This window comes from Coregonus lavaretus (genome assembly GCF_964263955.1).
Source record: "Coregonus lavaretus genome assembly, chromosome: 8".
In the NCBI taxonomy this organism is placed as follows: domain Eukaryota; kingdom Metazoa; phylum Chordata; class Actinopteri; order Salmoniformes; family Salmonidae; genus Coregonus; species Coregonus lavaretus.
The window spans coordinates 26,127,160-26,154,424 of record NC_139995.1 but is presented as its reverse complement, the minus strand read 5'-3'; the positions used below and the strand labels follow the sequence as shown (position 1 = coordinate 26,154,424).

The following is a 27,265-nucleotide window of genomic DNA, read 5'->3' as shown; positions in this document are numbered from 1 at the left end:
AGTAACATATTGGTTGAAATTAGTGCTTATCTTTAGCATGTAGCCTGTGTTACTGTTATTTAGGCTATTGGTATTATGATCAATGCAAGGCAATGATGAAGTCTTTGCCTTGTACTTTGCTGACATCATCTGGTTGAAATGAGAACTACGCAAGAGAAGGCATTCAAATTGTTGACAGGACTCTTAACCTGGAAATCATTCTCAGAAAGAGGCAACTGAACTCTGCACTCAACAACCTCCTCCAAATATGAACCAATTATGTTTGTGAAAGTCGGGTTCCCATTTTACGTCCACGAAAGCGTTTGGCAACTTTGACATACTACTTTGTACCTCTCTGTTTGCGCCTAGATGTGCTCAGCTGACACCACAAGGTTCATTATTCTTTGGGGAGCAGCTAGAGTAGGCCTGTGTGGACTTCACCACAGAGTGACATGCTTCAGGATCCAAGTATTTACCGCGGATTGTTTGTCATCATCGCAACATGTCTTCGACCGGATCAGCACAATCAAAACGCCTGATTTCTCTACTGGGATCGATGGCGTTTTCGGGCGGCGTGCTGATGCGGAGACGAGCACAAACATGGTGAAAGCCTACTTGGAGCACGGCCACAATGACCTGGACACTGCCTTCATGTACACAGATGGACAGGCAGAAACATTCATTGGGGGAATTAATCTCCCCCCAAAATAGTAACTAATCCAGTTGTAATACTGTAGGCCTAACTAAAAATTGTAAACAAAAGTGACATGCCAAAACACAATGCAGTTTTCCAATACTGTAAGTCTCAGTATACAATCGAAGCAAAGTATGCTGCAGCAGCTTTTATGTCACCAGATTGCATTGGCAAATAGGCATGTAGGCCTAACAACAGAGAACAGGAGAAGAAGAGAAGAGTTCAACAAATGTGTGTGAGTGTAAGAAAAGTTAACCCACATGCAGTGCCTAAAATGTGTCCAGAAATAGAATCCTAGCTTCAAAGTGCAAGTTAGCTACAATGTTTCAAACCTCTGCTACATTAGGGCCTACCACTGTAACTTCTTACACATGCTCTCTGAAGTTATTGGACCTTATCAGCCATTTGTTTTATTGCCTGTATCTCCAGTGAGCATTGCCACCAAGGCCAACCCCTGTGAGTGAAAGACCCTGAAACCAGACAGTGTGTGTTCACAGCTGGACCTCCCTGAAGAGGCTGCATACTCGGTCTGTGGACATCTTCTACCTCCACGCTCCAGACCATCAGAACCCCATCCAGAACACACTGCAGGCCTGCAATGAGCTCCACAAAGAGGTACTGGCCTCACTAGGGGTTACCCTCCTCACACCTACCACAGGCACATCTCAAACCAACAGGCCTGGTCAGCACTATTAACTAAAATGCCAGTGCAACACAAAAAAAAACTAAGTCGCAACACAGGCTACATCTCAATTGCTGTTCCAACCTCTTCAGAAAAGCATGCTGTAATGATCCAGTGATTACTGTGCTTCTGATCGGGTTGGAACAGCAAATTATTTTCCAATAGTTTTGTTCTGAACAGAACCACTATTTTTTCGTTCCACTGTTCTGACCAGCAAAATAAAGTTCTGAACCAGTTCGAACCCCAAAAAATTAACAGTTTCGATCCTTTTAAAACCTCTGAAATCTTTTTTTTTTTTTTTTACGTTTAGCTCAACATTCAATTACTTCACCAATCAGTGCGCATAGAGCAGCTTGCTATCGATTGGGCAAGCTATAGTTGGTTACCTGCATTGGACAGACAAGTGTAGGGCGTTAGATGCAACTGAAATTTTGCAGGTGGAGAGAGAGAGAGAGAGAGAGAGAGAGAGAGAGAGAGAGAGAGAGAGAGAGAGAGAGAGAGAGAGAGCGAGAGTGTGGAGGAGGAGGCTTGGCTTGAAGCACTGGGCATCTTCTTATGACATGAATTAGGCCGACATAATTATACCTACGGAGGAGCGGCTTCTATGAAGGAACTTTGAATGTCTTTTAACTTAATGTTGGACCAGAGCTAGCTAGCATGCTTATGTGTGCAGAACTGCACAAAAACAAAAAAAGTATTACCTTTTTGTAGTTAATAAATCCAATGTGAAACGTGATAACTATAGTATCCTTAACTAGCATAGAAAAAGTTAATCCATTCTTCTCTAATTAAAAATATCTCTCCCTAATTTCTGAATAACGCTTGTAACGTCAGTAGGATACAGTAGCCTATGCTTCAGAGGGGGAGGGGCAGGTAGCCTACACATCCGCACAAACACTGGCAAAGCTTTTCAGCTGGCAGGGTGACACTGGAATACGTTTCTGAGTGACAGAGTGAGGGCTTTGCATAGGTGCTTTGTTGTGTTTTTTTTTGTGAGACTGGAAAATAATTCCCATAATTTAAAATAACTTTATTAACCGGTTCCCATGCTTTTAAAATAACAGTTCTGTTCCGGAACAGTATAGATCACTTTTGTTCCCGGCTCTGAATCTGTTCCTTGAAAAATGTCGTTTTCCGGTTTTCGGTTCTGTTCCCTGAACCGGTTCCAACCCTTGCTTCTGATATTTGAGTAAGAAAAAAATAATAGTGGTGGCAATATAATCGTCCATGAAATTATTTCACTATTGCAATATTATGCTAATGCAGGGATATATTCATGCACTTTGGGCATGGTCTTTATTTCTATGTTGGTTTTCAGGGGAAATACAAGGAGCTTGGCTTATCAAACTATGCTGCGTGGGAATTCGCTGAAATCATTACCATCTGCAAACAATAACTCAACAACTGGATACTACAAACCGTTTATCAGGTAACACACACAGGAAGCCTGCATCTGTCACTCACCACACTGCCTTCATTCAAATGACATAACAATGTTATAACAACGTTTTTAAATTATTACTATAAATTAAACAGTAATAAATAGATTGTTTTCCCATCCTACAATGCCACCACACGACAGGTGGAAACAGAGCTGCTACCATGTCTGAGATACTACAGCATCAGATTATATGCATACAACCCTCTAGGAGGTGCTGTGCATAATGTAACAACTCTAACACATGACAAGATATTTAGAGTGTTATAAATAATGTTAACGTCTGGTGAGAACTTGGTATACCACTCACACTGCTGTTCTGTGCACCCAGGGGGCCTTCTCACAAGTACCATTATCAGGACAAAGATGGTTCGCAGCCTTCAGGATGCTTCTTTGGTAACATCTGGGCAGAGATAGGTGAGATGACAACAGAATAACATTGTATTAATAACATAGTATAGTAACAGTAGTTACTCACAATGAAAACATTATTTGTCCAGATTACCTTTACACTAGATACAATAAAACATTACCTTTGGATGATTCATGTGTTGTATGTAAGGTACTGGAAGGAAAGCCACTTCCACACTACAGACCTTGTTCGGAAGGCACTGGAGACGGTGTATGGCTCAGACAAACCCACTATGACATCTGCTGCTCTACACTGGATGTACCACCACTCCCACCTCAAGGTAACAAGCCACATGCAACAAGAACAGGGACAACCCACTATCAGCTAGGTCACTTTGATTTTAAAGCTACAATATGTAACTTTTTGGGCGACCAAACCAAAAGTTATAGATCTGTCATTCCCATTGAAAGCAAGTCTAAGAAGCAGATCTGTTCTATGTGCGCCATTTCTATGCTTCCCGTTCTTACGTTTATTTTTTGTAGTCTATTACTTGTAGTTTTGCACACCAGCATCAAACAGCTAAAAATACAATATGTTTGGTTATGGAAAATATATTTCACAGCAGTTTAGATGGTACAATGATTCTCTACACAATGACTGCTTTTTTTTTGTCACAAACTGAAATTAGGCTAACTATTACAATTTTATCAACCAGGAAATGTCAGAACGATTTCTACATATTCCACCTTTAAATGAAATAAATCACTTTTTCACAATAAGTTGAACATGACAATTGCCACTCAATGTTAGCAGTACTATTTACAATTATCAACATAATGTTTAGTTAGTGTGGTGTATGTAGTGCTAATGGTTGGGTCCTCTTGTACCTCTAGATGAGCGGGTGGTGGAGGCCTTCAAACAGGTCTGGGACCTGGAGGCTGACAATGGCCCCAACTACTTCCGCTAGATGTCTAAACAACCCTCGTTCATCTGATTGACTATATCGACATTTTCCACTAACCGTTGCAAATGTTCCTCATTTGCTTTATAACAATTGGCTAATTAACTAACATGTACAGTGAGATCTATTACAAATAAATCAGTTTGGTTATCAGATTGATGCAAGTATTCATTCAAACAAACTAGGAAAGGCACAGATTACTTTGATTCTGTATATTCTAAATGGTGAGCACTTCATGTAAATTCAATGAATCAATTGAGAGGGTAGGTGCGTTTTCAGGGTAAAACTTTCTTTAATAAACTGGAGAACAATGGGAGTATTTTTTCCTCACTGATTATACACTGATCTGCCATGGCCGGTGCGTTTGTAAGGATCATGATGTGGGTAACGATTTTACATAGCTTAACAAAGCTATACCATGCATAAACAATTCCCACTAAAAAAAAAATTGTGGGATGTTTTATACGACACAACCAAGCATACTGTTTTAGTTTGTACTATTGTATTTGAGTGGACAAAAAAAAAAGATGTATAAAGCACAATATGTATGTACACAAGATTCCATGGGTAACATTGCCAGTGAATTTGTGCCTCAGAAATCAAGCATTTCATAGGCAAAAAAGAAACACTTGTTGAGACATCAAAACATACAGGTCACACAGTTTTAAAAACCTAAGGTCTGAGAAGTCCATTGGTCTATCCAGATTCATTTCCCATCCCCTTCTTCCTCCTCTTTGTCATCATTATCCTGCATGGCTTCTTCCTCTTCTTCCTCAGCTAGCTTCTCAAAGTCGCTCGTTTCAGAGTTCCACATGCACTTGATCTGCACTCTGAATTCAGCCATCTCAATCCCAAAGAGTTTCTATATGGGGAAAATATTATAATTTGATTAGCCATTTATGGAAGCATCTAGCAACTGTGGACTTGCAGAATGTCTCATAGGCCTATCAGGTGTAGACTGGGGGAAAGGTTTAGAACTCACCAGAATACGGGCCTGTTCAGGGGTTAGTGTGTCTCCCTCTTTGCACACGTCATGGTCTTTCAGTAGTGTCACCACTCCTACAACAAAACAATTGCAACATTTAATCCTTCCCCTTTGGAAGTAATCAAAAGTCAACTTGACTAGTTATTGAAGAGCTTGGGTTGTTAGATCAGATGTTGAAGTTTGAAGCATTAAAAAAAAGTTACTTTAAATTAAACAAAACGGGTCACTAGAGGGAGGTCACAGCCATCCTTTCATTACATACTTATAAAAGGTTTCACTGAACATCAGAGACAGGTTCTCACCTTTCTTGAGTGCTGTGGGGAGTCCCAACTGTCTCAGCTGTGGCTCCATGGAGTGAGGGAACTGTTCCAGGGGTCCTTCATCAAGTGTTACGGCCATCCCTGCCTTGTTTCCCGCTCGTGCAAAATCCATCTCTTTGAACTGGCTGAAATATCTGAAAAACATTTATCAAGAGAAAAACAACTTATATGAAACTACCATGGAGGACAAGGAATCAGCCGCAGCACCAGATGAACACAAAAATGGACTGAATCTAAATGATGGTACATCTTTAACAGAAATGCAAGACATAGGTCTACTTACTCTTGTACCTCTTCCTTGGTTTTATTTGTGAATAACACACCCACTTCTCCTCTCAGAAACCGGCTGACCTACAAAATAAACAGAGAACAACATTAATTAAACTCCTTGCAAAGTGTCTTTGTGCAACCAAAATTACAAGACCTTCACTCATGAGTCTACATGACTCCATCACAACAAATATAGCATACCTTGTGCAAGTGGTCTTTGTACTCGCTTGTTGGTCCTTTCCCTATAGCAATCATCATTACTTTGTTTTTGCCAAAAAAGAATCTGAAGGAGAAGAAAAACATCACCTCATTGTCAAACCAGCAAGTCAACTGCACATACATATATGCATACCACGTCATGGGGGTCTGACAATTAGATTTGTCTGAGTAATGAGAACCAGGCTGCATAGACCTGTGTTGTGTGTGTCCTTACCGACTGTGTTTCCAGGCTGTCCTGATGTCTTTCAATTTGTTGTTCCTCATGTTTGCCACAGAGAAGATGAACAGATGCTTGTAAATGTCCACACATTTCCGCAACTATAAAGACATGGACATACATACTATTAGTCAAACGTTTATTAGCTAGATACCTATGTCAGACAGGAAACAACTAGCTAGCTAGAATTGAATGGGCATCAGTAGACGTAGTTACCTCTTCTATTAAGTTCTGTTTGGTTTCCAGCCCCTTCTTGGCTGTTTTTGTTAGTGAAACTGAAGAGGAAGTGAAAAAGGCAAACAATCAGATTTGATACATACAGGACAACAAAGTATTTTCAGCATTAGCTATCTTGGTAAACATAATTAGCTAGCTAGTTATTAGCGTATCTCCACAGCTGGTGCTAGCTATGTAGCTAACGTTAACTTCCTAGCTAGCTAGCTGGCTCCTCTTTCACCTCTTGATGCAAGACATACCCTATACATGCTTTACTCGTGAACTGTTACATCAAGCAATACACTAGACTACATATACCCTTCATCTACTGGATGAATGACATAAAAAAACTACTTTTCTTGTCTCTCTTTGACTTCGGCATGCTTCTCACGTTGTGTAGACCTATGGAAGAAAATGATCCCACGTGTTTCTGTCTGTCGAATATAGCGGTCCAAAAATATGCCTACAATTAATGAATTGTTCACTTGCATTTCCCGAGAGCATTTTCTGCTACATAATTGAATTTAAATCAAATATAGAGTTTGCAAATATAAATAGATGATTTAATAATCTGGATAAATTTTTTTGAAAAATGTGCTTTATGGACATGGTCTCTTTTTCCCCAGTAGATGGAACCCTGCAAACATGAGAGTGCACACCTTATAATAAGTGCTGTAACAAGCACACGGCAATCATGATGAAGCCATTAAAGGTTATTATGGTGTGACAGAAATAATGATTTATTTATTTATTCTGTGGCGTTTTCTATTGAGTCTAAATACTGTAAAGCACATATTGCGCTGCAAATGTGACCACTTGGAGAGGGGAGCAGTTTCACTTGAGTGAGGTGTCTGTGGTATGCACTTGCAAGTAAAGGTTGCTTCTCTCTCTAAAATATGATTCAATGTAGGCTAATTAATCAATGCTTTAACAGACATGGATACAGTGGCTGTTGCCTGCTGTGTTTGTGAAATAATTATCTATCACAGATGAGTTTATGGACAACAGCACATGTATCTTATGCTCTGCACAGAGCCATGCATTCTGTCAAGGGAGCCACCTTGCAGCTAGATCTATTGATCTGGTTTGAGGCGTTGCATGGATCAGCAGACACAACAGCTGCAGTAGTGCATTTATTGAGCATTATTCAGCAGCGGGTGTGGTGGGGGCTTGACTTGTCAAATCTGGGTCATATTGGTATGTGACATCATGTCACCCATCTCCCATCCTCACTCCATCTCTCTTTTCTTCCCATCCACTCTGCTGCATAAGTATAGCCCATGATTATGTAGTGATGAAATTATGAATTACTGTGGTGATTTATACAAGGCTTAAAACGATAAATCTCCATCACCCATGGTTGTATCTGTGAACCTGAAGTGAGAAATGCAGTGGCAAGAGGTGAAATCCCAGATAGACAAACTATTAGGCCTACCTGGCTCCTGCAGACACAAGCACCTAGTGATGGTGTACCAAACATACAAATGAAATGGAGCTGTGAGTGTGTGTGTGTTCTTTCTCTTCTTTGTAGACTTCACTTATTTTCTTTAGCTTGTATGACTCAATATTTCCACCTTATTTTCTCAATGATGCGACTGGGTTTAAATGGAGGGCTTTATTCTAATGAAATCTAAAATCTCTGATGAAGTGTTGTCCAGCCTCCATCAGCTCAGCTGACGCCAATGTATGGAGTGATTTCAGTGGCAATATGTATTTGAATTCCACAATTTTGAATTTGGATTAAGATATTGAATTTGAACGTGTAATGCTCAAATTGAATCATTGATTTAATAAATTGAACTTGTATTTCATGATTTCAAACTGAATTGAATGAATTCAAATACAATTTATCTTGGCAATGATTTTTGTTTTTTGGGGGGGGCACTGAAATTACTCCATACCGATAACGGACACTATGTCAAAGTTAAAACAGAGATTGGATTGGTTAAAATGGGATAGGTCATATTCGCGGGACTATTTGAAGCAGAAGGAAAATAACATTTTGAATAGAGTACAGCTTATGTCAATATTTAAACAAAGCACATTAGAAATGTTCAGCTGAAGATGAAACAACTTAACCTTAACCTCCCGAGTGGCGCAGTGGTCTAAGGCACTGCATCGCAGTGCTAGCTGTGCCACTAGAGATCCTAGTTCAAATCCAGGCTCTGTCGTAGCTGGCCGTGACCGGGAGACCCATGGGGCGGCGCACAATTGGCCCAGGGTAGGGGAGGGAATAGCCGGCAGGGATGTAGCTCAGTTGGTAGAGCATGGCGTTTGCAACGCCAGGGTTGTGGGTTTGATTCCCACGGGGGGCCAGTATGAAAAATAAAAAAAATTATGTATGCACTCACTAACTGTAAGTTGCTCTGGATAAGAGTGTCTGCTAAATGACAAAAAAATTTATGAAGAACATGAAGGAGCATTGGAAGTTGCTTTTCAACAGGTTCAAAACAGTTAGCGTCAGCTAGCTAATGTTTACATTTCTACTGTGTGTTGTTGTCTCTTGTCTGTTTACAGATAAAGGGAAACCGCATGACCAAATCATCGTAGTTAACAACTCAACCTTCAGCAGCCTTTGCTAGCCTAGGCCCATTTGCGACTATCCCAGCATTATTTGGTTCCTGCGTCATACGGTTTGTTTAATTGGCTAGCTAACATGCACCTTTTCATACAAACAATTCTAACTAAAAGGGCTTGTCATATACGTATGGAGGATGTATCTGCCTTTTGTGGTCTCCCAACCGATATAGCTAGACCGCAGGCCAGAGTGACTCAGCCTGAAGTTGGCTGACCCTGGAGAGGCTGGGGCCTGGGCAGAGCCCGCTGGCAGTTGGAGGTACAGAGGTCTCCACAGCTACTTCTTCAAGTAGGTGGATGCTCTTTCAACTCTTTACCAGTCTCCCCTTTATTTCTTGCTTCTTTGTAGTCTCGTTTTCGTTTCTGCTCAGCTGCTCCTTCAAGTAGATGGATGCTCTAGCTACAGTTTGTAACAGCGTGGTTGTCTGTCCTTTCTCCATCTCATGCTCATCTTTGCTGAGACAAGTATGGCAGTAAAATGTAGAAGTGTGCATGTGACAGCTGCTGATGTAAAAGGGCTTTATGAATGGAGTCTTTATACTGCATGTAGGCTAAGGGTTGTCTAATCTTTCTCACTGGTGGTTTCTGTTTTTTCCAGATGTGATGGTGCGAGGCACTCTACCGCAAATGATGATACTAGGCAAGTTATTGATATGTATAGTATTCTGCTCTCCCCCTCTGTGTTGGCATTTCTGGGTCTCTCTTAACACTGGTATGCTGATGGCACTCAACTATTTTTCTGCCACTCACCTGACACATATTATCTCTGTGTTTCTGGAAGATGTCTCCGCTTGGATGTTGATCCACACCCTCAAGCTCAAACTCTAAAAGACAATGCTGCTATTCCTTCCTTGGGAGACCTGCCAGCTCCAAGACCTCTCCATCACTGTTGACAACTGCATTGTGTCCACCTCCCAAACTGCGAAGAACCTTTGACTGAGGTAGGCTGTCTAGGTGGATGTGCAATGAGGAGCCAGACAAGTATGCTATGGTGCAATCTGCTATTAACACAGGACAGGAGAAAATGTAGAGGAGGTGACAAGATGGGAATATCCCTCCTGTGTGTGCTGTTGCCTTGAGGAGGCATGGACAGAAGGTGGTAAAGGGAAGTAGTTTGTGGTTGTTTTAGTGTGGTAGTTGGTGGTTGTGCTTTAGTTTGTGGTTGCTTGCGGTTGGATTTAATAGTGGTAGTATGTTGTTGGTATGATTGTACAGGATGTGTAGAGGATTATACGGGAGGGAAAATGCTATCTAATACATTCTATCATTTTCCTGTATCCTGCCACAGTCCAACAACAATATTAGATCCTGGTTCTTGTCAATCTTAGATCCTGAAAATCTCCCACATTTTGTTAGATCTTGCAAAGAACACAGATGTTTTCCAATAATCCACCGGGTGCGCTATTGTGTTTGTTTATTTTCATTGTTGAAGTGTAACTGTTGAAAACTGTTGGAAGTGTTAACACAGCCTCAGTCAGTGAATATGAGTTTTGATTTGATTTATTAGGATCCCCATTAGCCGACGCCAATGGGCAACAGCTAACCTTACTGGGGTCCGACATAATGAAAAAGAGATTACAGACAAAAAATACCTTACAAATGACATACATTTAAAAACATTAACATGTAGTGTGCGTGTGCATCTATCAGTTACACATACATGTCAGTATATACACACAACAAGTAGGTCACATGGGGGAGAGGTGTTGTGCCGTGATGTGTTGCTTTATTTGTTTTTTGAAACCATGTTTGCTGTTCACTTGCGCTATATAAGATGGAAGGGAATTCAATGCACTCATGGCTCTGTATAATACTGTACGTTTCCTTGAATTTGTTCTGGACCTGGGGACTGTGAAAAGACCCCTGGTTGCATGTCTGGTGGGGTAAGTGTGTGTGTGTCAGTGCTGTGTGTAAGTTGACTATGCAAACAATTTGGAATTTCCAACACATGAATGTTTCTTATAAAAACAAGAAGTGACGCAGTCAGTCTTTCCTCAACTCTCAGCCAAGAGAGACTGGCATGCATAGTATTAATATTAGCCCTCTGATTACAATGAAGAGCAAGATGTGCCGCTCTGTTCTGGGCCAGCTGCAGCTTAACTAGGTCTTTCTTTGCAGCACTTGACCATATGCCTGGACAATAATCAAGATAAGATCAAACTAGAGCCTGTATGACTTGCTTTGTGGAGTGTGGTGTCAAAAATGCAGAGCATCTCTTTATTTATTATTTGACCATGACAGTTTACAATCTAAGGTAACACCAAGTAATTTAGTCTCCTCAACTTGTTCAACAGCCACACCATTCATTACCAGATTCAGCTGAGGTCTAGAACTTAGTGAATGATTTGTACCAAATACAATGCTCTTAGTTTTAGAGATGTTTAGGACCAGTTTATTACTGGCCACCCATTCCAAAACTGACTGCAACTCTTTGTTAAGGGTTTCAGTGACTTCATTAGCTGTGGTTGCTGATGTGTATGTGGTTGAATCATCAGCATACATGGACACACATGCTTTGTTTAATGCCAGTGGCAGGTTATGGGTAAAAAAAAAAAAAAGAGTAGAGGGCCTAGAGAGCTGCACTGTGGTACACCACACTTTACATGTTTGACATTAGAGAAGCTTCCATTAAAGAAAACCCTCTGAGTTCTATTAGATAGATAGCTCTGAATCCTCGATATGCAAAGGTTGAAAAGCCATAACACATGTGTTTTCTCAACAACAGGTTATTGTCAATTATATCTGCGTAATGCACTGACACAAATGACTGATGATTGGTTGAAATAAATAGCTAATAAGAAGATTGTGGGAACTGTACTGTTAGATTTCAGGCTGCACTGAAATCTAACAGTACAGTTCCCACAATCTTCTTATTAGCTATTTATTTCAACCAATCATCAGTCATTTGTGTCAGTGCAGTACATGTTGAGTGCCCTTTTCTATAAGCATGCTGAAAGTATGTTGTTAATTTGTTTACAGAGAAATAGCATTGTATTTGGTCAAACAGGTGAGACAACATTATACCAATAACATCATGATATTGTATTGCTACATTTTAAAGTTTAACAATTTGTTTTCTGCACAGGGTGACTGGGAGCTCTGAAGCCCAAAGTGCAGAATTATGAGGGAAAATACAGTTTCTAAAATTGAGAAATTGACATATTAACCCTAGAATTTCAAGCCTACCTTGAAATAACAAAATGTGTCCACTTAAGGACATTCTTCAAAAGGCCTATGGATTTGGGAGTACTGTGCGTGTGTTTTTGCGCGTGAGGGGAAGTGACAGAGAATGGGAGGGTTGATGCATACAGTGCCCAGTTTAGCAGCTTGCATGAATGACCCAGCGGCGCCACAAATAGGCACGGGTAGGGCTGTAGACTAGTCTGTCATCACACCGCGGTACCAGAGTCCGGAGAGAGAGACGCGAATGGGAGCAAAGACATGGAGTGTGTGTAGAGAGAATGGGAAAGATGAAACTGTGAGCATAGGCCTACAGCATCAGCAGCATCTGAAAAAGCAGAGGCAAACGCACGGTGTCTCATATTACTGCGTATAACAGAGGAGGATGGAAACTTTCCCGTTGCGCCAGAGATCTGGATTGATAATATTATATGTTTGTTGATAGCCTACCATTGTTTTTTTGCGCACCAATAGGAAAAGGTGTTTTCTGGAGGTTTGAGGACAGCGATGGTTGCATCACCTTCAACAGCCGGTCAATCTCATTTCAAGGAGCCACATCATAAGCACTACCTGGGGAACTGGTCTTTTGGAGGATATGCAGATATAGGATCGGTTTGGTTGTTAAATTCATTTAGCAAACCAAACACTAAAACCAGCTATTATCATTTGTATGTTTACCAGTATGATGAACTCTTTTTTTGATACTTCGCCTGCTGCTATGCTTGCTACAATTCCTGTCAGCGGTATGTCCACTGCTGGGACGGGCGCGGTAACCAGTGCGCTGCGAAATGATTTGGGGTCCAATATCCATGTCCTGAAGACTCTGAACCTGCGGTTTCGCTGTTTTCTTGCCAAAGTTCATGAACTAGAGCGGAGAAACAAGTTGTTAGAGAACCAACTGCAGCAAGCCTTGCAGCAACAACGATACCAAGTATACACTCGTGAAGTGGCTGTCCAAACCGACTCTCCTGAATCCCGACTGCCTGGTACCATTTGGAGTTTCACGCACGTGAGAAGACACGGAGAGCGCTATGAGACTCTCCAGGGGCCCGGCGTATCCTGGAATCACCCGGACGGTGTTGGGGTCCAAATCGATACGATCACCCCAGAAATAAGAGCTCTGTATAATGTGTTGGCTAAAGTCAAACGAGAGAGAGACGAATACAAGAGAAAGTAAGTAGCCTACCAACAAACTACTGCACTCTGACAGTGACATCAGTGCGCATTTTGAATTGCAGCAGTTATAGGCCTGACTGAAAGTAGCAGCACCAGTCTAAACTTTATTTCTGCATAAAAATTCAACTGGATGTTAATACAACTTCATGATTATTTTTCATCCGATAGGAAATACGCCATGGGTAGAGAAACTTCAACTCTCAATACCTCCCACTTGCCTATATTTTTAAAGAGGCAAGGCAATCAGCAGTTGAAACAATACCAAAGCCTTCTCACAGCCCCTGTTTCTGTAAAATGCTGAAGGATGGGGCTGGAGAAATATAACCAGTCTCAAATTCGTAGACAGAGCTATGGATGCAAGGACTGACCATACATTATATACAAATGATTGTTTTAACAATGTTGTGAGGCTATATAGTGTTTGTTAACATTTACTTTGTTTACAGACATTGGAGTAAAACAAGCTTATATTTTGGGTTCTGATGGGGTACGACATTTGAACTAAGCTCATGATGCATTTATAAGTTATATTCTTTAAGAATCAATGGGTACATATTATTCATTTATAAATAAATACAATTTATGTAGCAACTTTAGTTTGCCCCTTAAAGGGTGGATTGATTAATTGCTTACTAGGCATATTTTGGCAGCCAAACAGCAAGCAACAAGGGTATTGTGGCTCTTGCCAAAACCATGCGATTGTTCAAAGCAATCTACCTCCATTAAGTTTTAACTCAGGACAGATTTGTTGAAACCAGTTTCAAATATTTAATTGTCATCATCCTTAGTATGAACCATGATTGGTTGACCCATGAGCAGTTATGTGGCCTCTAGGTCAGAAGGTGCTGTTATCATGGTGAGATTATAGAAATGATAAAGAACGAAGCTAAAAGCAGCCAGAGTTCATACAAAATAGGTTAGCAGTGTTTCACATTGGTACAGTAATACATACAGCGAGGAAGCTGAAGCTAGAGGGTACCTCCGAGGGAAAATAGTGGGTGCACTGCATTTAAATTTAACACTGTCATTGCAATTTCAAACCTGATTACACTGTCTTAATGGAGTTCACCATGGTAGAATGGTTCATGGTGAGGGTCTCCCATCCATCTCCAGCTTCCTCTTTGCTCATACTGATGTCATTTCCCAAACGATTCACTGCAGCATCCCTGGCCCACGTAACAACAGGCCGGCATGACTGGCTACTGCAGGGACCCCTGCCAATCGCCTCTGTTGCCCAATGATTCAACCAGGGAAGCATTCAATAGAGCCCTAACTGAACTAAGAGTCTGGCTATGGAATAGACTCACTTCCATGTCTCCATACTGACTAACTGACACAGGATGATGAAATCATGAACTGTGTTTAGTGCCCCGTGTAGCTCAGTTGGTAGAGCATTGCGCTTGCAACGCCAGGGTTGTGGGTTCGATTCCCACGGGGGGCCAGTATGAAAAAGTATGAAAATGTATGCACTCACTAACTGTAAGTCGCTCTGGATAAGAGCGTCTGTAAAATGTAAATGTAATCCTCCATTGGAGGGTGATCTAATTGGTAAAGTAGCCAATTTGTAACTCTGCTTTAAATGACTGACAAGGCATGGAACAATCTTGCAAAGCTATGCTCACATTATGATTGGGAGATACCAGCTCCATGTACTTTAGACATTTCTGCAGTTTCCATTGCTAAATCAGGGAGTAAGTAGCTGTCAGTTGATGGCACAGATATGTTAGGCTTCAGACACTATTAATATTCTTTAGATGCATTTCAGATAATAGCCCTCAATATAATAGCGATTCATTCTGAGAGGCAAGACTGCATTTCCTGCTGTGCAGTATTAAGTGAATGGAACATTCAAGAATGCATGATAACAAGTCAACTGAGTAGGATATGCTGTCAAAAGACTGGCCTAATAGCCCACTAACAGTAGCCACCCTTTTCTCCACTCCTCCCTGTCTCATGCAGACTGCTTTGTAAGGCTTATTCAATCCTGCTGGAGAGGCCCTGCACCTTCAGCCTAGTGTGCTGATTTATTAAAGCTTTACGAGTGTGGATACACCATGAGATGGATTGCCAGCTGTCCCAAAGTATTCATATGTTTATGATCTGCTTCTTTACAATGCAACCTTCCCAGATCCGGCGTCCATTTTGTAAGCTTCAGGAAAAACAGAATGATTTGTCACCAGCCATCACATGATTGCAATATTGATATACTGTATCTATGGAATTAGTTTGGATAGGATTTATTAGATTTTTCATACCAGATTTGGGAAACTTTTGATCTAAGTATCTGATATCTGTAGAGAGATGGCAAGAAGTAATCAATTTACTTACAGTACCAGTCAAAAAGTTTGGACACACCTACTCATTCAAGGGTTTTTCTTTATTTTTACTATTTTCTACATTGTAGAATAATAGTGAAGACATCAAAACTATGAAATAACACATATGGAATCATGTAGTAACCAAAAAAAGTGTATTTTATATTTGAGATTCTTCAAAGCAGCCATCCTTTGCCTTGATGACAGCTATGCACACTCTTGGCATTATCTCAACCAGCTTCATGAGGTAGTCACCTGGAATGCATTTCAATTAAAAGGTGTGCCTTGTAAAAAGTTAATTTGTGTAATTTCTTTCCTTCTTAATGCGTTTGAGCCAATCAGTTGCATTGTGACAAGATAGAGGTGATATACAGAAGATAGCCCTATTTGGTAAAAGACCAAGTCCATATTATGGCAAGAATAGCTCAAATAAGCAAAGAGAAACAACAGTCCATCATTACTTTAAGACATGAAGGTCAGTCAATCTGGAACATTTCAAGAAGTTTGAACGTTTCTTCAGGTGCAGTCACAAAAACCATCAAGCGCTATGATGAAACTGGCTCTTATGAGGCCGCCACAGGAATGGAAGACCAAGAGTTACCTCTGCTGCAGAGGATAAGTTCATTAGAGTTACCAGCCTCAGAAATTGCAGCCCAACTAAATGCTTCACAGAGTTCAAGTGACAGACACATCTCAACTGTTCAGAGGAGACTGCGTGTATCAGGCCTTCATGGTTGAATTGCTGCAAAGAAACCAACACTAAAGGACACCAATAATAAGAAGAGATTTGCTTGGGCCAAGAAACACGAGCAATGGGCATTAGACCGGTGGAAATCTGTCCTTTGGTCTGATGAGTCCAACTTTTATTTTCTTTCTTTATTTTCTTTCACCTTTATTTAACCAGGTAAGCCAGTTGAGAACAAGTTGTCATTTACAACTGCGACCTGGCCAAGATAAAGCAAAGCAGTGCGATAAAAACAACAACAACACAGAGTTACATATGGAATAAACAAAAACGTACAGTCAATAACACAATAGAAAATAGAAAATCTATATACAGTGTGTGCAAATGTAGTAAGTTATGGAGGTAAGGCAAACAAATGATAGTCCCATTAAGTGCAAACCAGATGGGAGGGCGTATCGCTGCAGAATGCTGTGGTAGCCATACTGGTTAAATGTGCCTTTGTGTGTCTTTGTGAGATGCAGAGTAGGTGAACGGATGATCTCCGCATGTGTGGTTGTAACAGTTGATGTTGAGATGTGTCTGTTACTTGAACTCTGTGAAGCATTTAGTTCCCACCGTGGACCATGGAGGAGGAGGTGTCATGGTGTGGGGGTACTTTGCTGGTGACACTGTCGGTGATTTATTTAGAATTCAAGGCACATTTAACCAGTATGGCTACCACAGCATTCTGCAGCGATACGCCATCCCATCTGGTTTGCGCTTAATGGGACTATCATTTGTTTTTCAACAGGAAAATGACCCAAAACACACCTCCAGGCTGTGTAAGGGCTATTTGACGAAGAAGGAGAGTGATGGAGTGCTGCATCAGATGACCTGGCCTCCACAATTTCCCGACCTCAACCCAATTGAGATGGTTTGGGATGAGTTGGACCGCAGAGTGAAGGAAAAGCAGCCAACAAGTGCTCAGCATATGTGGGAACTCCTTCAAGACTGTTGGAAAAGCATTCCAGGTGAACCTGGTTCAGAGAATGCGAGGAGTGTGCAAAGCTGTCATCAAGGCAAAGGGTGGCTACTTTGAAGAATCACAAATATAAAATATACTTTGATTTGTTTAGAACTTTATTGGTTAATACATGATTCCATATGTGTTATTTCATAGTTTTGATGTCTTCACTATCATTCTAAAAGGTAGAAAATAGTAAAAATAAAGAAAAATCCTTGAATGAATAGGTGTGTCTTTTGACTGGTACTGTATGTTAAACATGTCATAACAGAATTTGTTATCACATGATTTCAATCTCACCTGTTCCCCCCAGGGAACAATAATGATAAACTTCTTTCTAAATTGCTTAGTGCTCAGTTGCACAATGTTCATTGTTTTGCAGTTGTGCAACAGTCTCTATTATTTCTTGGTCGCAAAGTTTAATGCCAGATTTGGGAAAGAGCCTTACCTCTTATCTGATTTTATATCCGACTTTTGCAACACTGTCTGAGCAGGACATACAGTACATAGATGTACAAGCAATAATTATTTGGACATTTATTTTGGGGGATGCAAACACACACACGCACACACACACAGTACATCATCCCATGGATGGATGATAGGCTCAGTTAATCAGTGAGACATCTTTTATTTATTTAACCTTTATTTGATCAGGGAAGACATATTGAGACCAAGGTCTCTTTTACAAATGCGCCCTGTATATACAACATAAATATACACATTATAACCTAAATATATACAGTACCAGTCAAAAGTTTGGACACACCTACTCATTCAAGGGTTTTTCTTAATTTGTACTATTTTCTACATTGTAGAATAGTAGTGAAGACATTAAAATGATGAAATAACAGATATGGAATCATGTAGTACCCAAAAAAGTGTTAAACAATTCAAAATATATTTTATATTTGAGTTTCTTCAAAGTAGCCACCCTTTGCCTTGATGACAGCTTTGCACACGCTTGGCATTCTCTCAACCAGCTTCATGAGGTAGTCACCTGGAATGCATTTCAATTAACAGGTGTGCCTTGTTGAAAGTTAATTTGTGGAATTTCTTTCCTTCTTAATGTGTTTGAGCCAATCAGTCGTGTTGTGACAAGGAAGGGGTGGTATACAGAAGAAGCCCTATTTGGTAAAAGACCAAGTCCATATTATGGCAAGAACAGCTCAAATAAGCAAAGAGAAACGACAGTCCATCATTACTTTAAGACATGAAGGTCAGTCAATCCGGAACAGAGAATGCCAAGAGTGTGCAAAGCTGTCATCAAGGGTGGCTACTTTGAAGAATATAATATATAATATTAATTTTTTTTAAACACTTTTTTGGTTACTACACGATTCCATATGTGTTATTTCATAGTTTTGATGTCTTCACTATTATTATACAAGGTAGAAACTAGTAAAAATAAAGAAAAACCCTTGAATGAATAGGTGTGTCCACATTTTTGACTTGTACTGTATATACAGTTGAAGTCGGAAGTTTACATACACCTTAGCCAAATACATTTAAACTCAGTTTTTCACAATTCCTGACATTTAATCCTAGTAAAAATTCCCTGTCTTAGGTCAGTTAGGATCACCACTTTATTTTAAGAATGTGAAATGTCAGAATAATAGTAGAGAGAATGATTTATTTCAGCTTTTATTTATTTCATCACATTCCCAGTGGGTCAGAAGTTTACATACACTCAATTAGTATTTGGTAGCATTGCCTTTAAATTGTTTAACTTGGGTCAAACGTTTCGGTTAGCCTTCCACAAGCTTCCCACAATAAGTTGGGTGAATTTTGGCCCATTCCTCCTGACAGAGCTGGTGTAACTGAGTCAGGTTTGTAGGCCTCCTTGCTCGCACACGCTTTTTCAGTTCTGCCCACAAATGTTCTATAGAATTGAGGTCAGGGCTTTGTGATGGCCACTCCAATACCTTGACTTTGTTGCCCTTTTGCCATTTTGCCACAACTTTGGAAGTATGCTTGAGGTCATTGTCCATTTGGAAGACCCATTTGCGACCAAGTTTTAACTTCCTGACTGATGTCTTGAGATGTTGCTTCAATATATCCACATAATTTTCTTTCCTCATGATGCCATCTATTTTGTGAAGTGCACCAGTCCCTCCTGCAACAAAGCACCTCCACAGCATGATGCTGCCACCCCCGTGCTTCACGGTTGGGATGGTGTTCTTCGGCTTGCAAGGCACCCCCTTTTTCCTCCAAACATAACGATGGTCATTATGGCCAAACAGTTCTATTTTTTGTTTCATCAGACCAGAGGACATTTCTCCAAAAAGTATGATCTTTGCCCCCATATGCAGTTGCAAACCGTAGTCAGGCTTTTTTATTGCGGTTTTGGAGCAGTGGCTTCTTCGTTGCTGAGCGGCCTTTCAGGTTATGTCGATATAGGATTCGTTTTACTGTGGATATAGATACTTTTGTACCTGTTTCCTCCAGCATCTTCACAGGGTCCTTTGCTGTTGTTCTGGGATTGATTTGTACTTTTCGCACCAAAGTATGTTCATCTCTAGGAGACAGAACGCGTCTCCTCCCTGAGTGGTATGACGGCTGTGTAGTCCCATGGTGTTTATACTTGCATACTATTGTTTGTACAGATGAATGTGGTACCTTCAGGCGTTTGGAAATTGCTCCCAAGGATGAACCAGACTTGTGGAGGTCTATAATTTTTTTCTGAGGTCTTTGCAGATTTCTTTTGATTTTCCCATGATGTCAAGCAAAGAAGCACTGAGTTTGAAGGTAGGCCTTGAAATACATTCACAGGTACACCTCCAATTGACTCAAATGATGTCAGTTAGCCTATCAGAAGCTTCTAAAGCCATGACATCACTTTCTGGAATTTTCCAAGCTGTTTAAAGACACAGTCAACTTAGTGTATGTAAACTTCTGACCGACTGGAATTGTGATACAGTGAATTATAAGTGAAATATTCTGTCTGTAAACAATTGTTGGAAAAATTACTTGTGTCATGCACAAAGTAGATGTCCTAGCCGACTTGCCAAAACTATAGTTTGTTAACAAGAAATTTGTGGAGTGGTTGAAAAACCTGCTTTAATGACTCCAACCTAAGTGTATGTAAACTTCTGACTTCAAATGTATATGCACATTAAAATAAAATAAAACTGTAATGGGAAGCACAAATAAAACATCACAAATCACCCAGAAAAACAGTTACATTCTTCCACAAATAAGTCCCCAATCAGTATTTTTAATTGAACGGCACCAGAACATCAAGACGGTGCATTAAAACTAAAAGCAGATTTTCCTAGTTTGGTGGAGACCCTAGGAACCTGAAGAGTTAACCAATCCTGTGAACGGGTTAGGCAACTCATGTGTCTATACTTCAACAGAAAAGTTAGATAAGACAGAAGTTTATGAAGTAGGGCCTTGTAAACACAAAGGGAGTAATTTAGAGATCTGCGGGTCTTTAGCGAAGTCCAGACAACTGTTTGATACAGGATGCAGTGATGAGTATCAAAACTGTCACCTGTAACAAAGGCACTATGGTAGATGGCATCCAAAGGTTTAAGAGTAGTATCAGCTGCACTTTGATGAATAATATCACAATAATCAAGAAAGATAGAAAGGTTGACTGAATAATCTGCTATCTACTGCTTAGAGAAAGGCATGATCTGTTTCTGTAAAAAAAGCCATCTTTAAATCTTAGGTTCTTAACCAGCTTATCTATATGTTTTTTAAACGTCAAATCCATATCAATCCAAATGCCTAAGTATTTATATGCGAGAACACGTTCGATTGGAGAACCGTCTAATGAGTGAACATGTAGTTCATCTGAAACATACTTACGAGACATCATGTATTTCTTTTTGCCCGTATTAAGCACAAGTTTTAAATCAGCAAGGGATTCCTGCATAGCTTTAAAATCTGACTGTAGTTTTGACACAGCGAGATCAACAGTCAGGGCAATAGCATACATAATAGTATCATCCGAATAATAATGGAACTTACATTTTTTAACAGATTGAGCAATGGTGTTTATATAAATAGTGAAGAGAACCCCTGTGGTACACCTTTATATTCTTCATCAAATTCAGACTTAACCCCATCATTCACGATGGCCTGAGTTCTGTCACTAAGATAATCATGAAAACATGAACAGGCGTCAGTGCTCAGTCCTATCAAGGACAACTTATTCAATAAAATAGCATGATCAACAGTATCAAAAGCTTTTGACAGGTCCACAAACAAAGCAGCACATTTCATTTTAGTGTCTAAAGCGTTCAAAATTCAAAAGTCACTCGCACGTATGAGCTATCTTTGTTGCAGTTGAATAAGATGAGAAAAAAGAAGAAACCCGCACACTGCTCTTGCTAGTATCACTGCTCTTTATTAAGCTTTTCGTATCGGCCTCAAGGCCTTTGTCAAAGCTTTTGTGTCTAAAGTATTAACAATTAAAGTGGTTGCTGTAATAGTGCTATACCCAGGCCTAAACCCTGATTGGTTTACATTCAAAATACATTTCTCAGATAAAAAAGCTAAGTTGTACATTTACCAGGGATTCAAGAATCCTAGCTAGACAAGGAAGCCTTGAAATGGGCCGATAATTATTAAGATCACTACTATCCCCGCCCTTATGGAGTGGCAGCACAAGAGCTGATTTCCATACTTTTGGAATATTTCCTGATAACAATGTTAAATAAAAAATGTGGGTTATTGAGCCGACAATGATGGGCGCTGCACACTTAAGCAGACTGGGATCCAATTGGTCGGCCCCTGTTGATTTATTGTTGTCTAAAACATCCAGGACTTAGCTGTACATTTGTTACTATTATTTCTCGGATCATTCAGCAAGTTTCTCCTATCAGCATCCAGGCCAATATCATTGTGAATAGGCTTAGAAGTTATTTCAAAGAGATAGCACGCTGAAATAAAATGGTGATTTAAAGCATCAATGATGGCATTTTTTTCCCCGTAATGAGGCCACTGTCTGAATTAATTTGTTGTGGCAGAGAGGAGGAAGTAGAACCCTTCAGGGATTTGACAGTTTCCAGAATTTAGACGGGCTGCCATTAGAATCCGAAAGCGAAAGCCTTTCTGATTTGTCTTACACAGTGATTCCTCAGTTGCTTAAAAGCTTTCCAGTCCGGGCCTAAGCCTGTGTTCCTGGCCTTGACCCAAGCAGAATTAGTTCTGATAATTTCGGAGTGTACCAGGCATTCAATCTACCTTTAACCCTTAATTTTGTGAAGGGAGCGTGATTATCCACAATAGTATTGAAGACATCTGCAAAAAGGCTCAAAGCTAAATCAGGTTCAGGGATAGTTGAAATACAATCAAGGTCACTAAAATAAAGATCATGTAAAAAGGCCTGTTCACTGAAGTTTTTAAAGTTCCTCTTTGCGATGACACAAGGCTTATGGTCACTAATGTTTTGGGCGAAGACACCAGTAGAAACATATTTCTATGGTGTATTCATTAACATAAGATAAATCAGAGTTGACTTTGGGCCGTGTAGGCTTAGTCACAAGCTGGGTTAAGTTTAGATCATTACACATGTCTTTTAGAATGTCTGAAACCTGCAATTTCCAATCATAATTTAGGGCACCCAGGATAATAACTTCTGATTTAATAAAAGAAGACAACAAACTAGTTAACTCCACAAGTGCACAAAGGTTAGCCGAGGGAGGACGGTAGACCCCTATAACAGTTATGGATACATTGTTCCCCAGACAAAGGCTTAAAGATAGTAGCTACATTTTTTGACAAGGGAAATGGATTTCAGTAAGGAGACAGAGAAATATTTTTTTATAAGAATGGCCACTCCACCACCTCTATCCTGTCTGTCATCTCTGAACACATGATAACCCTCAATATTAATACCAGAGTCCAAAATGTCCCCAGAGAGCCACATTTCAGTCAATACCAGAATGTCTGGATTCGTCTGCATAGCCCAGATCTTGATGTAATCCAGTTTAGGAAGTAAGCTGTTCAGATGCATCAACCCAAGTCCTTGAAGATTTTTTAAGTCACAAGCTACGTTCAGTAGGTGATTTCAGGCCATGTCTGATGGTTGAAATTGATATAGTTGGTATGGCTATAAGATTGCATAGAACTGCACCCTTTGGTCTATCCCTATTAGTAACAGAGGAAGGAGTAGAAATTTAAATAATTTTTCAAGGTTAGGCCCATAGGGCCTGAGGACGTAGCCAATTTCAATATGAGAAACTCTCAGAGTAACCGATGATGCAATGTTATAAACTGACGTACATGGGCTTTGGTTGCTATGGTGCAACAGCCCAAGCCCTCTACGTGATTTGAAAACCAAGGGGGTATTCAAGTTTATGGAATTCACATTTGAACTAAAAGCACTGGGTGAGCAGACCACAGTGGGCTTCTATTTTGAGCTACAGGAAGGTTACATGTCTTTCATGTTGACAAATGAGAATAGAAAGATAGGTGACCAAGGTCATTGCCAGTGCCCCAGTTCAGATGGTGAAAGTCATCCATAAATACCAAAGCAATGGTTGAGTATGAGAACATTTTACATTTAAGTCATTTAGCAGACACTCTTATCCAGAGCAACTTACAATTAGTGAGTGCATTTTTTTTTTTTTCATACTGGTCCCCCGTGGGAAAAGAACCCACAACCCTGGCGTTGCAAACGCCATGCTCTACCAACTGAGCTACACGGGACCACAAACATAGAAATAACTACATCTCTAAACCTATAATGAAAATTGCATTTGAACTCCATCCCAATCACTGACACGGGAGAGACAGAGAGAGAGAGAGAGAGAGAGAGAGAGAGAGAGAGAGAGAGAGAGAGAGAGAGAGAGAGAGAGAAGGAGAAAAGCAATGTCCTTGTCCCATGTCCCTTTTTATTGGCAATAAAGTGTGTGTGTGTGTGAGTGTGTGTGTGTGTGTGTGTGAGTGTGTGTGTGTGTGTGAGTGTGTGTGTGTGTGTGTGTGTGAGTGTGTGTGTGTGTGTGAGTGTGTGTGTGTGTGAGTGTGTGTGTGTGTGTGTGAGTGTGTGTGTGTGTGTGAGTGTGTGTGTGTGTGTGAGTGTGTGTGCCTGTTGCATAAGTATGGCATTTTTATTGTAATGTCTTATCCCTCTAGTGTGGCAGTGACAGAATACGACATTGTGTTTGTGTGTTTTTATTTTTATTGAATGGCAAGCAGGGTTCAAACAGGCTGTGTGTGTGTGTGATAACCTCAAACCAAATGTGAAAAAGAGAATTAAATAATAAAGAGATGGAGTTGTAAATGGGCAATAAACTGCCTACTAGAGTCTGATTTAGTTGGATGGATGCTTCCTGTTTCAAAGCGTCTTGTAGTGGGATGTTACACAATTTTTATGTGCAGTTGTGACCACCCAGGTTTCAAACCTGTAACATCTGCATAACTCAATACCTTGTTTTGCCTGTGAGCTAATCCTTATAGTAGGCATAAGCGTTGCGAGCTAACATAAGTCTTCAGGTCTCAGGCAAGGTTGCTCATAATGTGACCATAGTTCACCGAACCACCTCCGCTACACAATGTTTACTGCAGCAGTTTAGACACAGCGTAGCCCTCAACGACACATCAGCAATAAACTATGCCCCAGTTGGGATTTGAACCAGTGGTGCTCCAAGATCACTACACTCTAAAAAAAAAGGGTTCCAAAATGGTTCTTCGGCTGTCCCCATAGGAGAACCCTTTTTGGTTCCAGGTAGAACCCTTTTTGGTTCCAGGTAGAACCCTTTTTGGTTTCAGGTAGAACCCTTTTGGGTTCCATGTAGAACCCTGTGTGGAAATGGTTCTACATGGAACCCAAAAGTGTTCTAACTGGAAACAAAAAGGGTTCTCCTATGGGGACAGCCAAAATAACCATTTAAGGTTCTAGATAGCACCTTTCTTTCTGAGAGTATATTCCATTCTTCCTTAACTGTTTGGCCATGCCATTGGAGTAGAGACAAGCCACTGCCTTCCTGGATGCCCCTTGAAAAGGGACCTGTTCCAAACCCCAACCCCATACAGGGCAGGCAGGCAGGCAGCACAGCTCTTCGGGAAAGTCTGTTTCTTCCTGCATTAATAATTGAAGGCAGCTGAATTTAGCTGCATTGCCGTGTGTGGTCAATGAGATGAGAATCCTGAGGAGACACTTTCTCTCTACTTTGATCTCTCTGTTGTTGCTCAGGAGATGAAAGGACTAATTGGGCTTTTTGGGTTCATCAAAAGGAGGATAAAGACCTGCCCTCGTGGAAAACCTAATATGGCTAATTACAGAGCACAATAACCTCAGGTTGTAGGTTGTAACTTTATCCAGTTTATCATAATAACATAATTCTGTATTATGTACGCATACCTTTTCGCACTGTTGTGGTCTGCTATGTGTAATTTACATCTGCTGTTCAGGTGGCCTGCTGTACCCAGTAGTCAGTCAGTCCTACACAATTAAAGGTTGAACAAGGGTTCTTCTAAGATCCTCTAAGTTCTTTGAAGAACCTTAGGGTTTTGGCACCGAAAATTGCCCCCAAAAGCTTCTTCCAAGAACCCCATAGGAGGTGGGGTTCATCGAGGAACCTCCTTAGTTGGTGGGGGTTCTTGCAGGAAACTAACTGCCCAACTGAAACATTTGGATTTTAATTTGAAAGGACAGCAGGTGCAGGCTCTGAACAATTTTAAGATCTCCTCAATTTAAGGTAAGGTTTGTCCCTTGTATATTCCAAATTGATATTGTTTTATGATGATATATCTATCTTTTCATATTTGTGCATATCTTTCTGTCACGCCCTGACTCAGGGGACTCTTATTTGTTGAGTCAGGGTGTGATTTTCTATGTGGTGTATATCTATGTTTATGTTCTAGTATGTGTAGTTCTATGTTGGCCGGTGTGGTTCCCAATCAGAGGCAGCTGTCACTCGTTGTCTCTGATTGGGGATCATACTTAGGCAGCCTATTGGCACTCGTTAAGTTGTGGGATCTTGTTCTGTGTGAGGTTTGTTGTGTGTTACCGTTGGACGTCACGTTGGTGTATTGTTTTGTCGTTGTTTATTAAGTTTAAAATAAACATGTATGCATATCACGCTGCGCCTTGGTCTGACCCGTCTATGAACGAACGTGACACTTTCTAAAACAGAAAATTGACACAATTCAATGGATATCAATCAATAAAGAGGTAAGAATATGTCTGCTATAAGATTATGTTGAAGGCTAGCTGTATTGGGTGCAGATGACTGAACTGCTCACTTTTGTGTCTGTGTCTGCAGGTATACAGACGAGGAGGCATAGCAAGGTATGTCAATTGGTACTGGTATGTTATGCAGATCACATTTACCATCCTCCTCCCTTACCTCTTCAATTAATATCCCATAGGCCTCTACATTATGTAATGATCTACAGTATGTGTATGAAAACCATTATCAAACCAAGGTATGAATACTGTCGTGTGCATGTTTTGTTAATCATCTGTATAATTACTGTTTTTTGGATTCCCAGACTTCACCCTCCCTACACCTCTGATGAATATAACAGGAAACCTGTTCGATCACCATGCACTGCAAAATCATTCTGGCTGTGGATATGGAGAACATCAACACATTAACATCAACATGCCAGAGGATATACCCATTGGACTTGGGGCTCTGTTGGGAGTTTACCTCATATTTAGATTATTTTTTATTCTGCTTTGCCACTAAAATCATAATAAACACTGACAACTAAAATATTGTGTTAATTGTTATTGTTATTCATATTATTATTATTAATAATAGGGGGAACCTATTAGGTTCTTTGAGGATCCGTTAAAAGGTGTTCTTTGAAGAACCCCTAAAGGATACTCCAGGAATCTTTTCTTTTTAGAGTGTACACTCTTAGAAGTAAAGGTGCCTGGAAGAACCTTTTGGGTTGCCACACCGGCGGAACCTTTCCAGTTGAAAAAGATTCCTTGAGGAACCCCTCTTTAAAGGGTCTTTGAGGAACCACTTTATAGAGGTTAGAACCGGAACCTTTTTGTGACGGGAGCCTATCAATATATAAATAATA

At 40.4% G+C, this 27,265-nt stretch overlaps 2 protein-coding genes and 1 pseudogene across 3 annotated transcripts in view; 2 read left to right on the top strand and 1 right to left on the bottom strand.

The window, feature by feature from the left end:
- Nucleotides 1-610: 610 nt before the first annotated feature.
- LOC311133983 (aflatoxin B1 aldehyde reductase member 2-like) lies at nucleotides 611-4,284 on the top strand (annotated as a pseudogene). The gene is made up of 7 exons (XR_014615376.1): nucleotides 611-632; nucleotides 1,103-1,288; nucleotides 2,674-2,784; nucleotides 2,911-3,007; nucleotides 3,125-3,206; nucleotides 3,356-3,485; nucleotides 4,039-4,284. The product of XR_014615376.1 is annotated as an aflatoxin B1 aldehyde reductase member 2-like (transcript).
- Nucleotides 4,285-4,374: 90 nt separating this feature from the next.
- LOC311133290 (mRNA turnover protein 4 homolog) lies at nucleotides 4,375-6,777 on the bottom strand. The gene is made up of 8 exons (XM_084166778.1): nucleotides 6,688-6,777; nucleotides 6,334-6,392; nucleotides 6,115-6,218; nucleotides 5,883-5,964; nucleotides 5,695-5,762; nucleotides 5,394-5,545; nucleotides 5,089-5,165; nucleotides 4,375-4,968 (listed from the first exon to the last, which is right to left on the bottom strand). Exons 1-8 carry the CDS (start codon nucleotides 6,713-6,715, stop codon nucleotides 4,813-4,815), a joined length of 726 nt encoding a protein of 241 aa, XP_084022904.1. The 5' UTR covers nucleotides 6,716-6,777; the 3' UTR covers nucleotides 4,375-4,812.
- A 5,470-nt stretch (nucleotides 6,778-12,247) lies between these two features.
- Nucleotides 12,248-27,265, top strand: part of LOC311133892 (intermediate filament family orphan 2-like) — a 58,097-nt gene continuing 43,079 nt past the window's right edge. Inside the window, exon 1 of the mRNA XM_084167497.1 lies at nucleotides 12,248-13,263. Coding sequence (XP_084023623.1) covers nucleotides 12,761-13,263 — 503 coding nt within the window. The 5' untranslated portion in view covers nucleotides 12,248-12,760. The remainder of the gene's footprint in view (nucleotides 13,264-27,265) is intronic.

What these genes read in the sequence shown, in the direction of transcription:
- LOC311133290 (XM_084166778.1), bottom strand. Translation starts at nt 6,715, where the DNA reads ATGCCGAAGTCAAAGAGAGACAAGAAAA. An exon ending in ACAGCCTGGAAACACAGTCG is followed by an intron (nt 5,965 to 6,114) that starts GTAAGGACACAC and finishes CTTCTCCTTCAG; the next exon opens with ATTCTTTTTTGGCAAAAACA. An exon ending in ACAAAGACCACTTGCACAAG is followed by an intron (nt 5,763 to 5,882) that starts GTATGCTATATT and finishes TTTATTTTGTAG; the next exon opens with GTCAGCCGGTTTCTGAGAGG.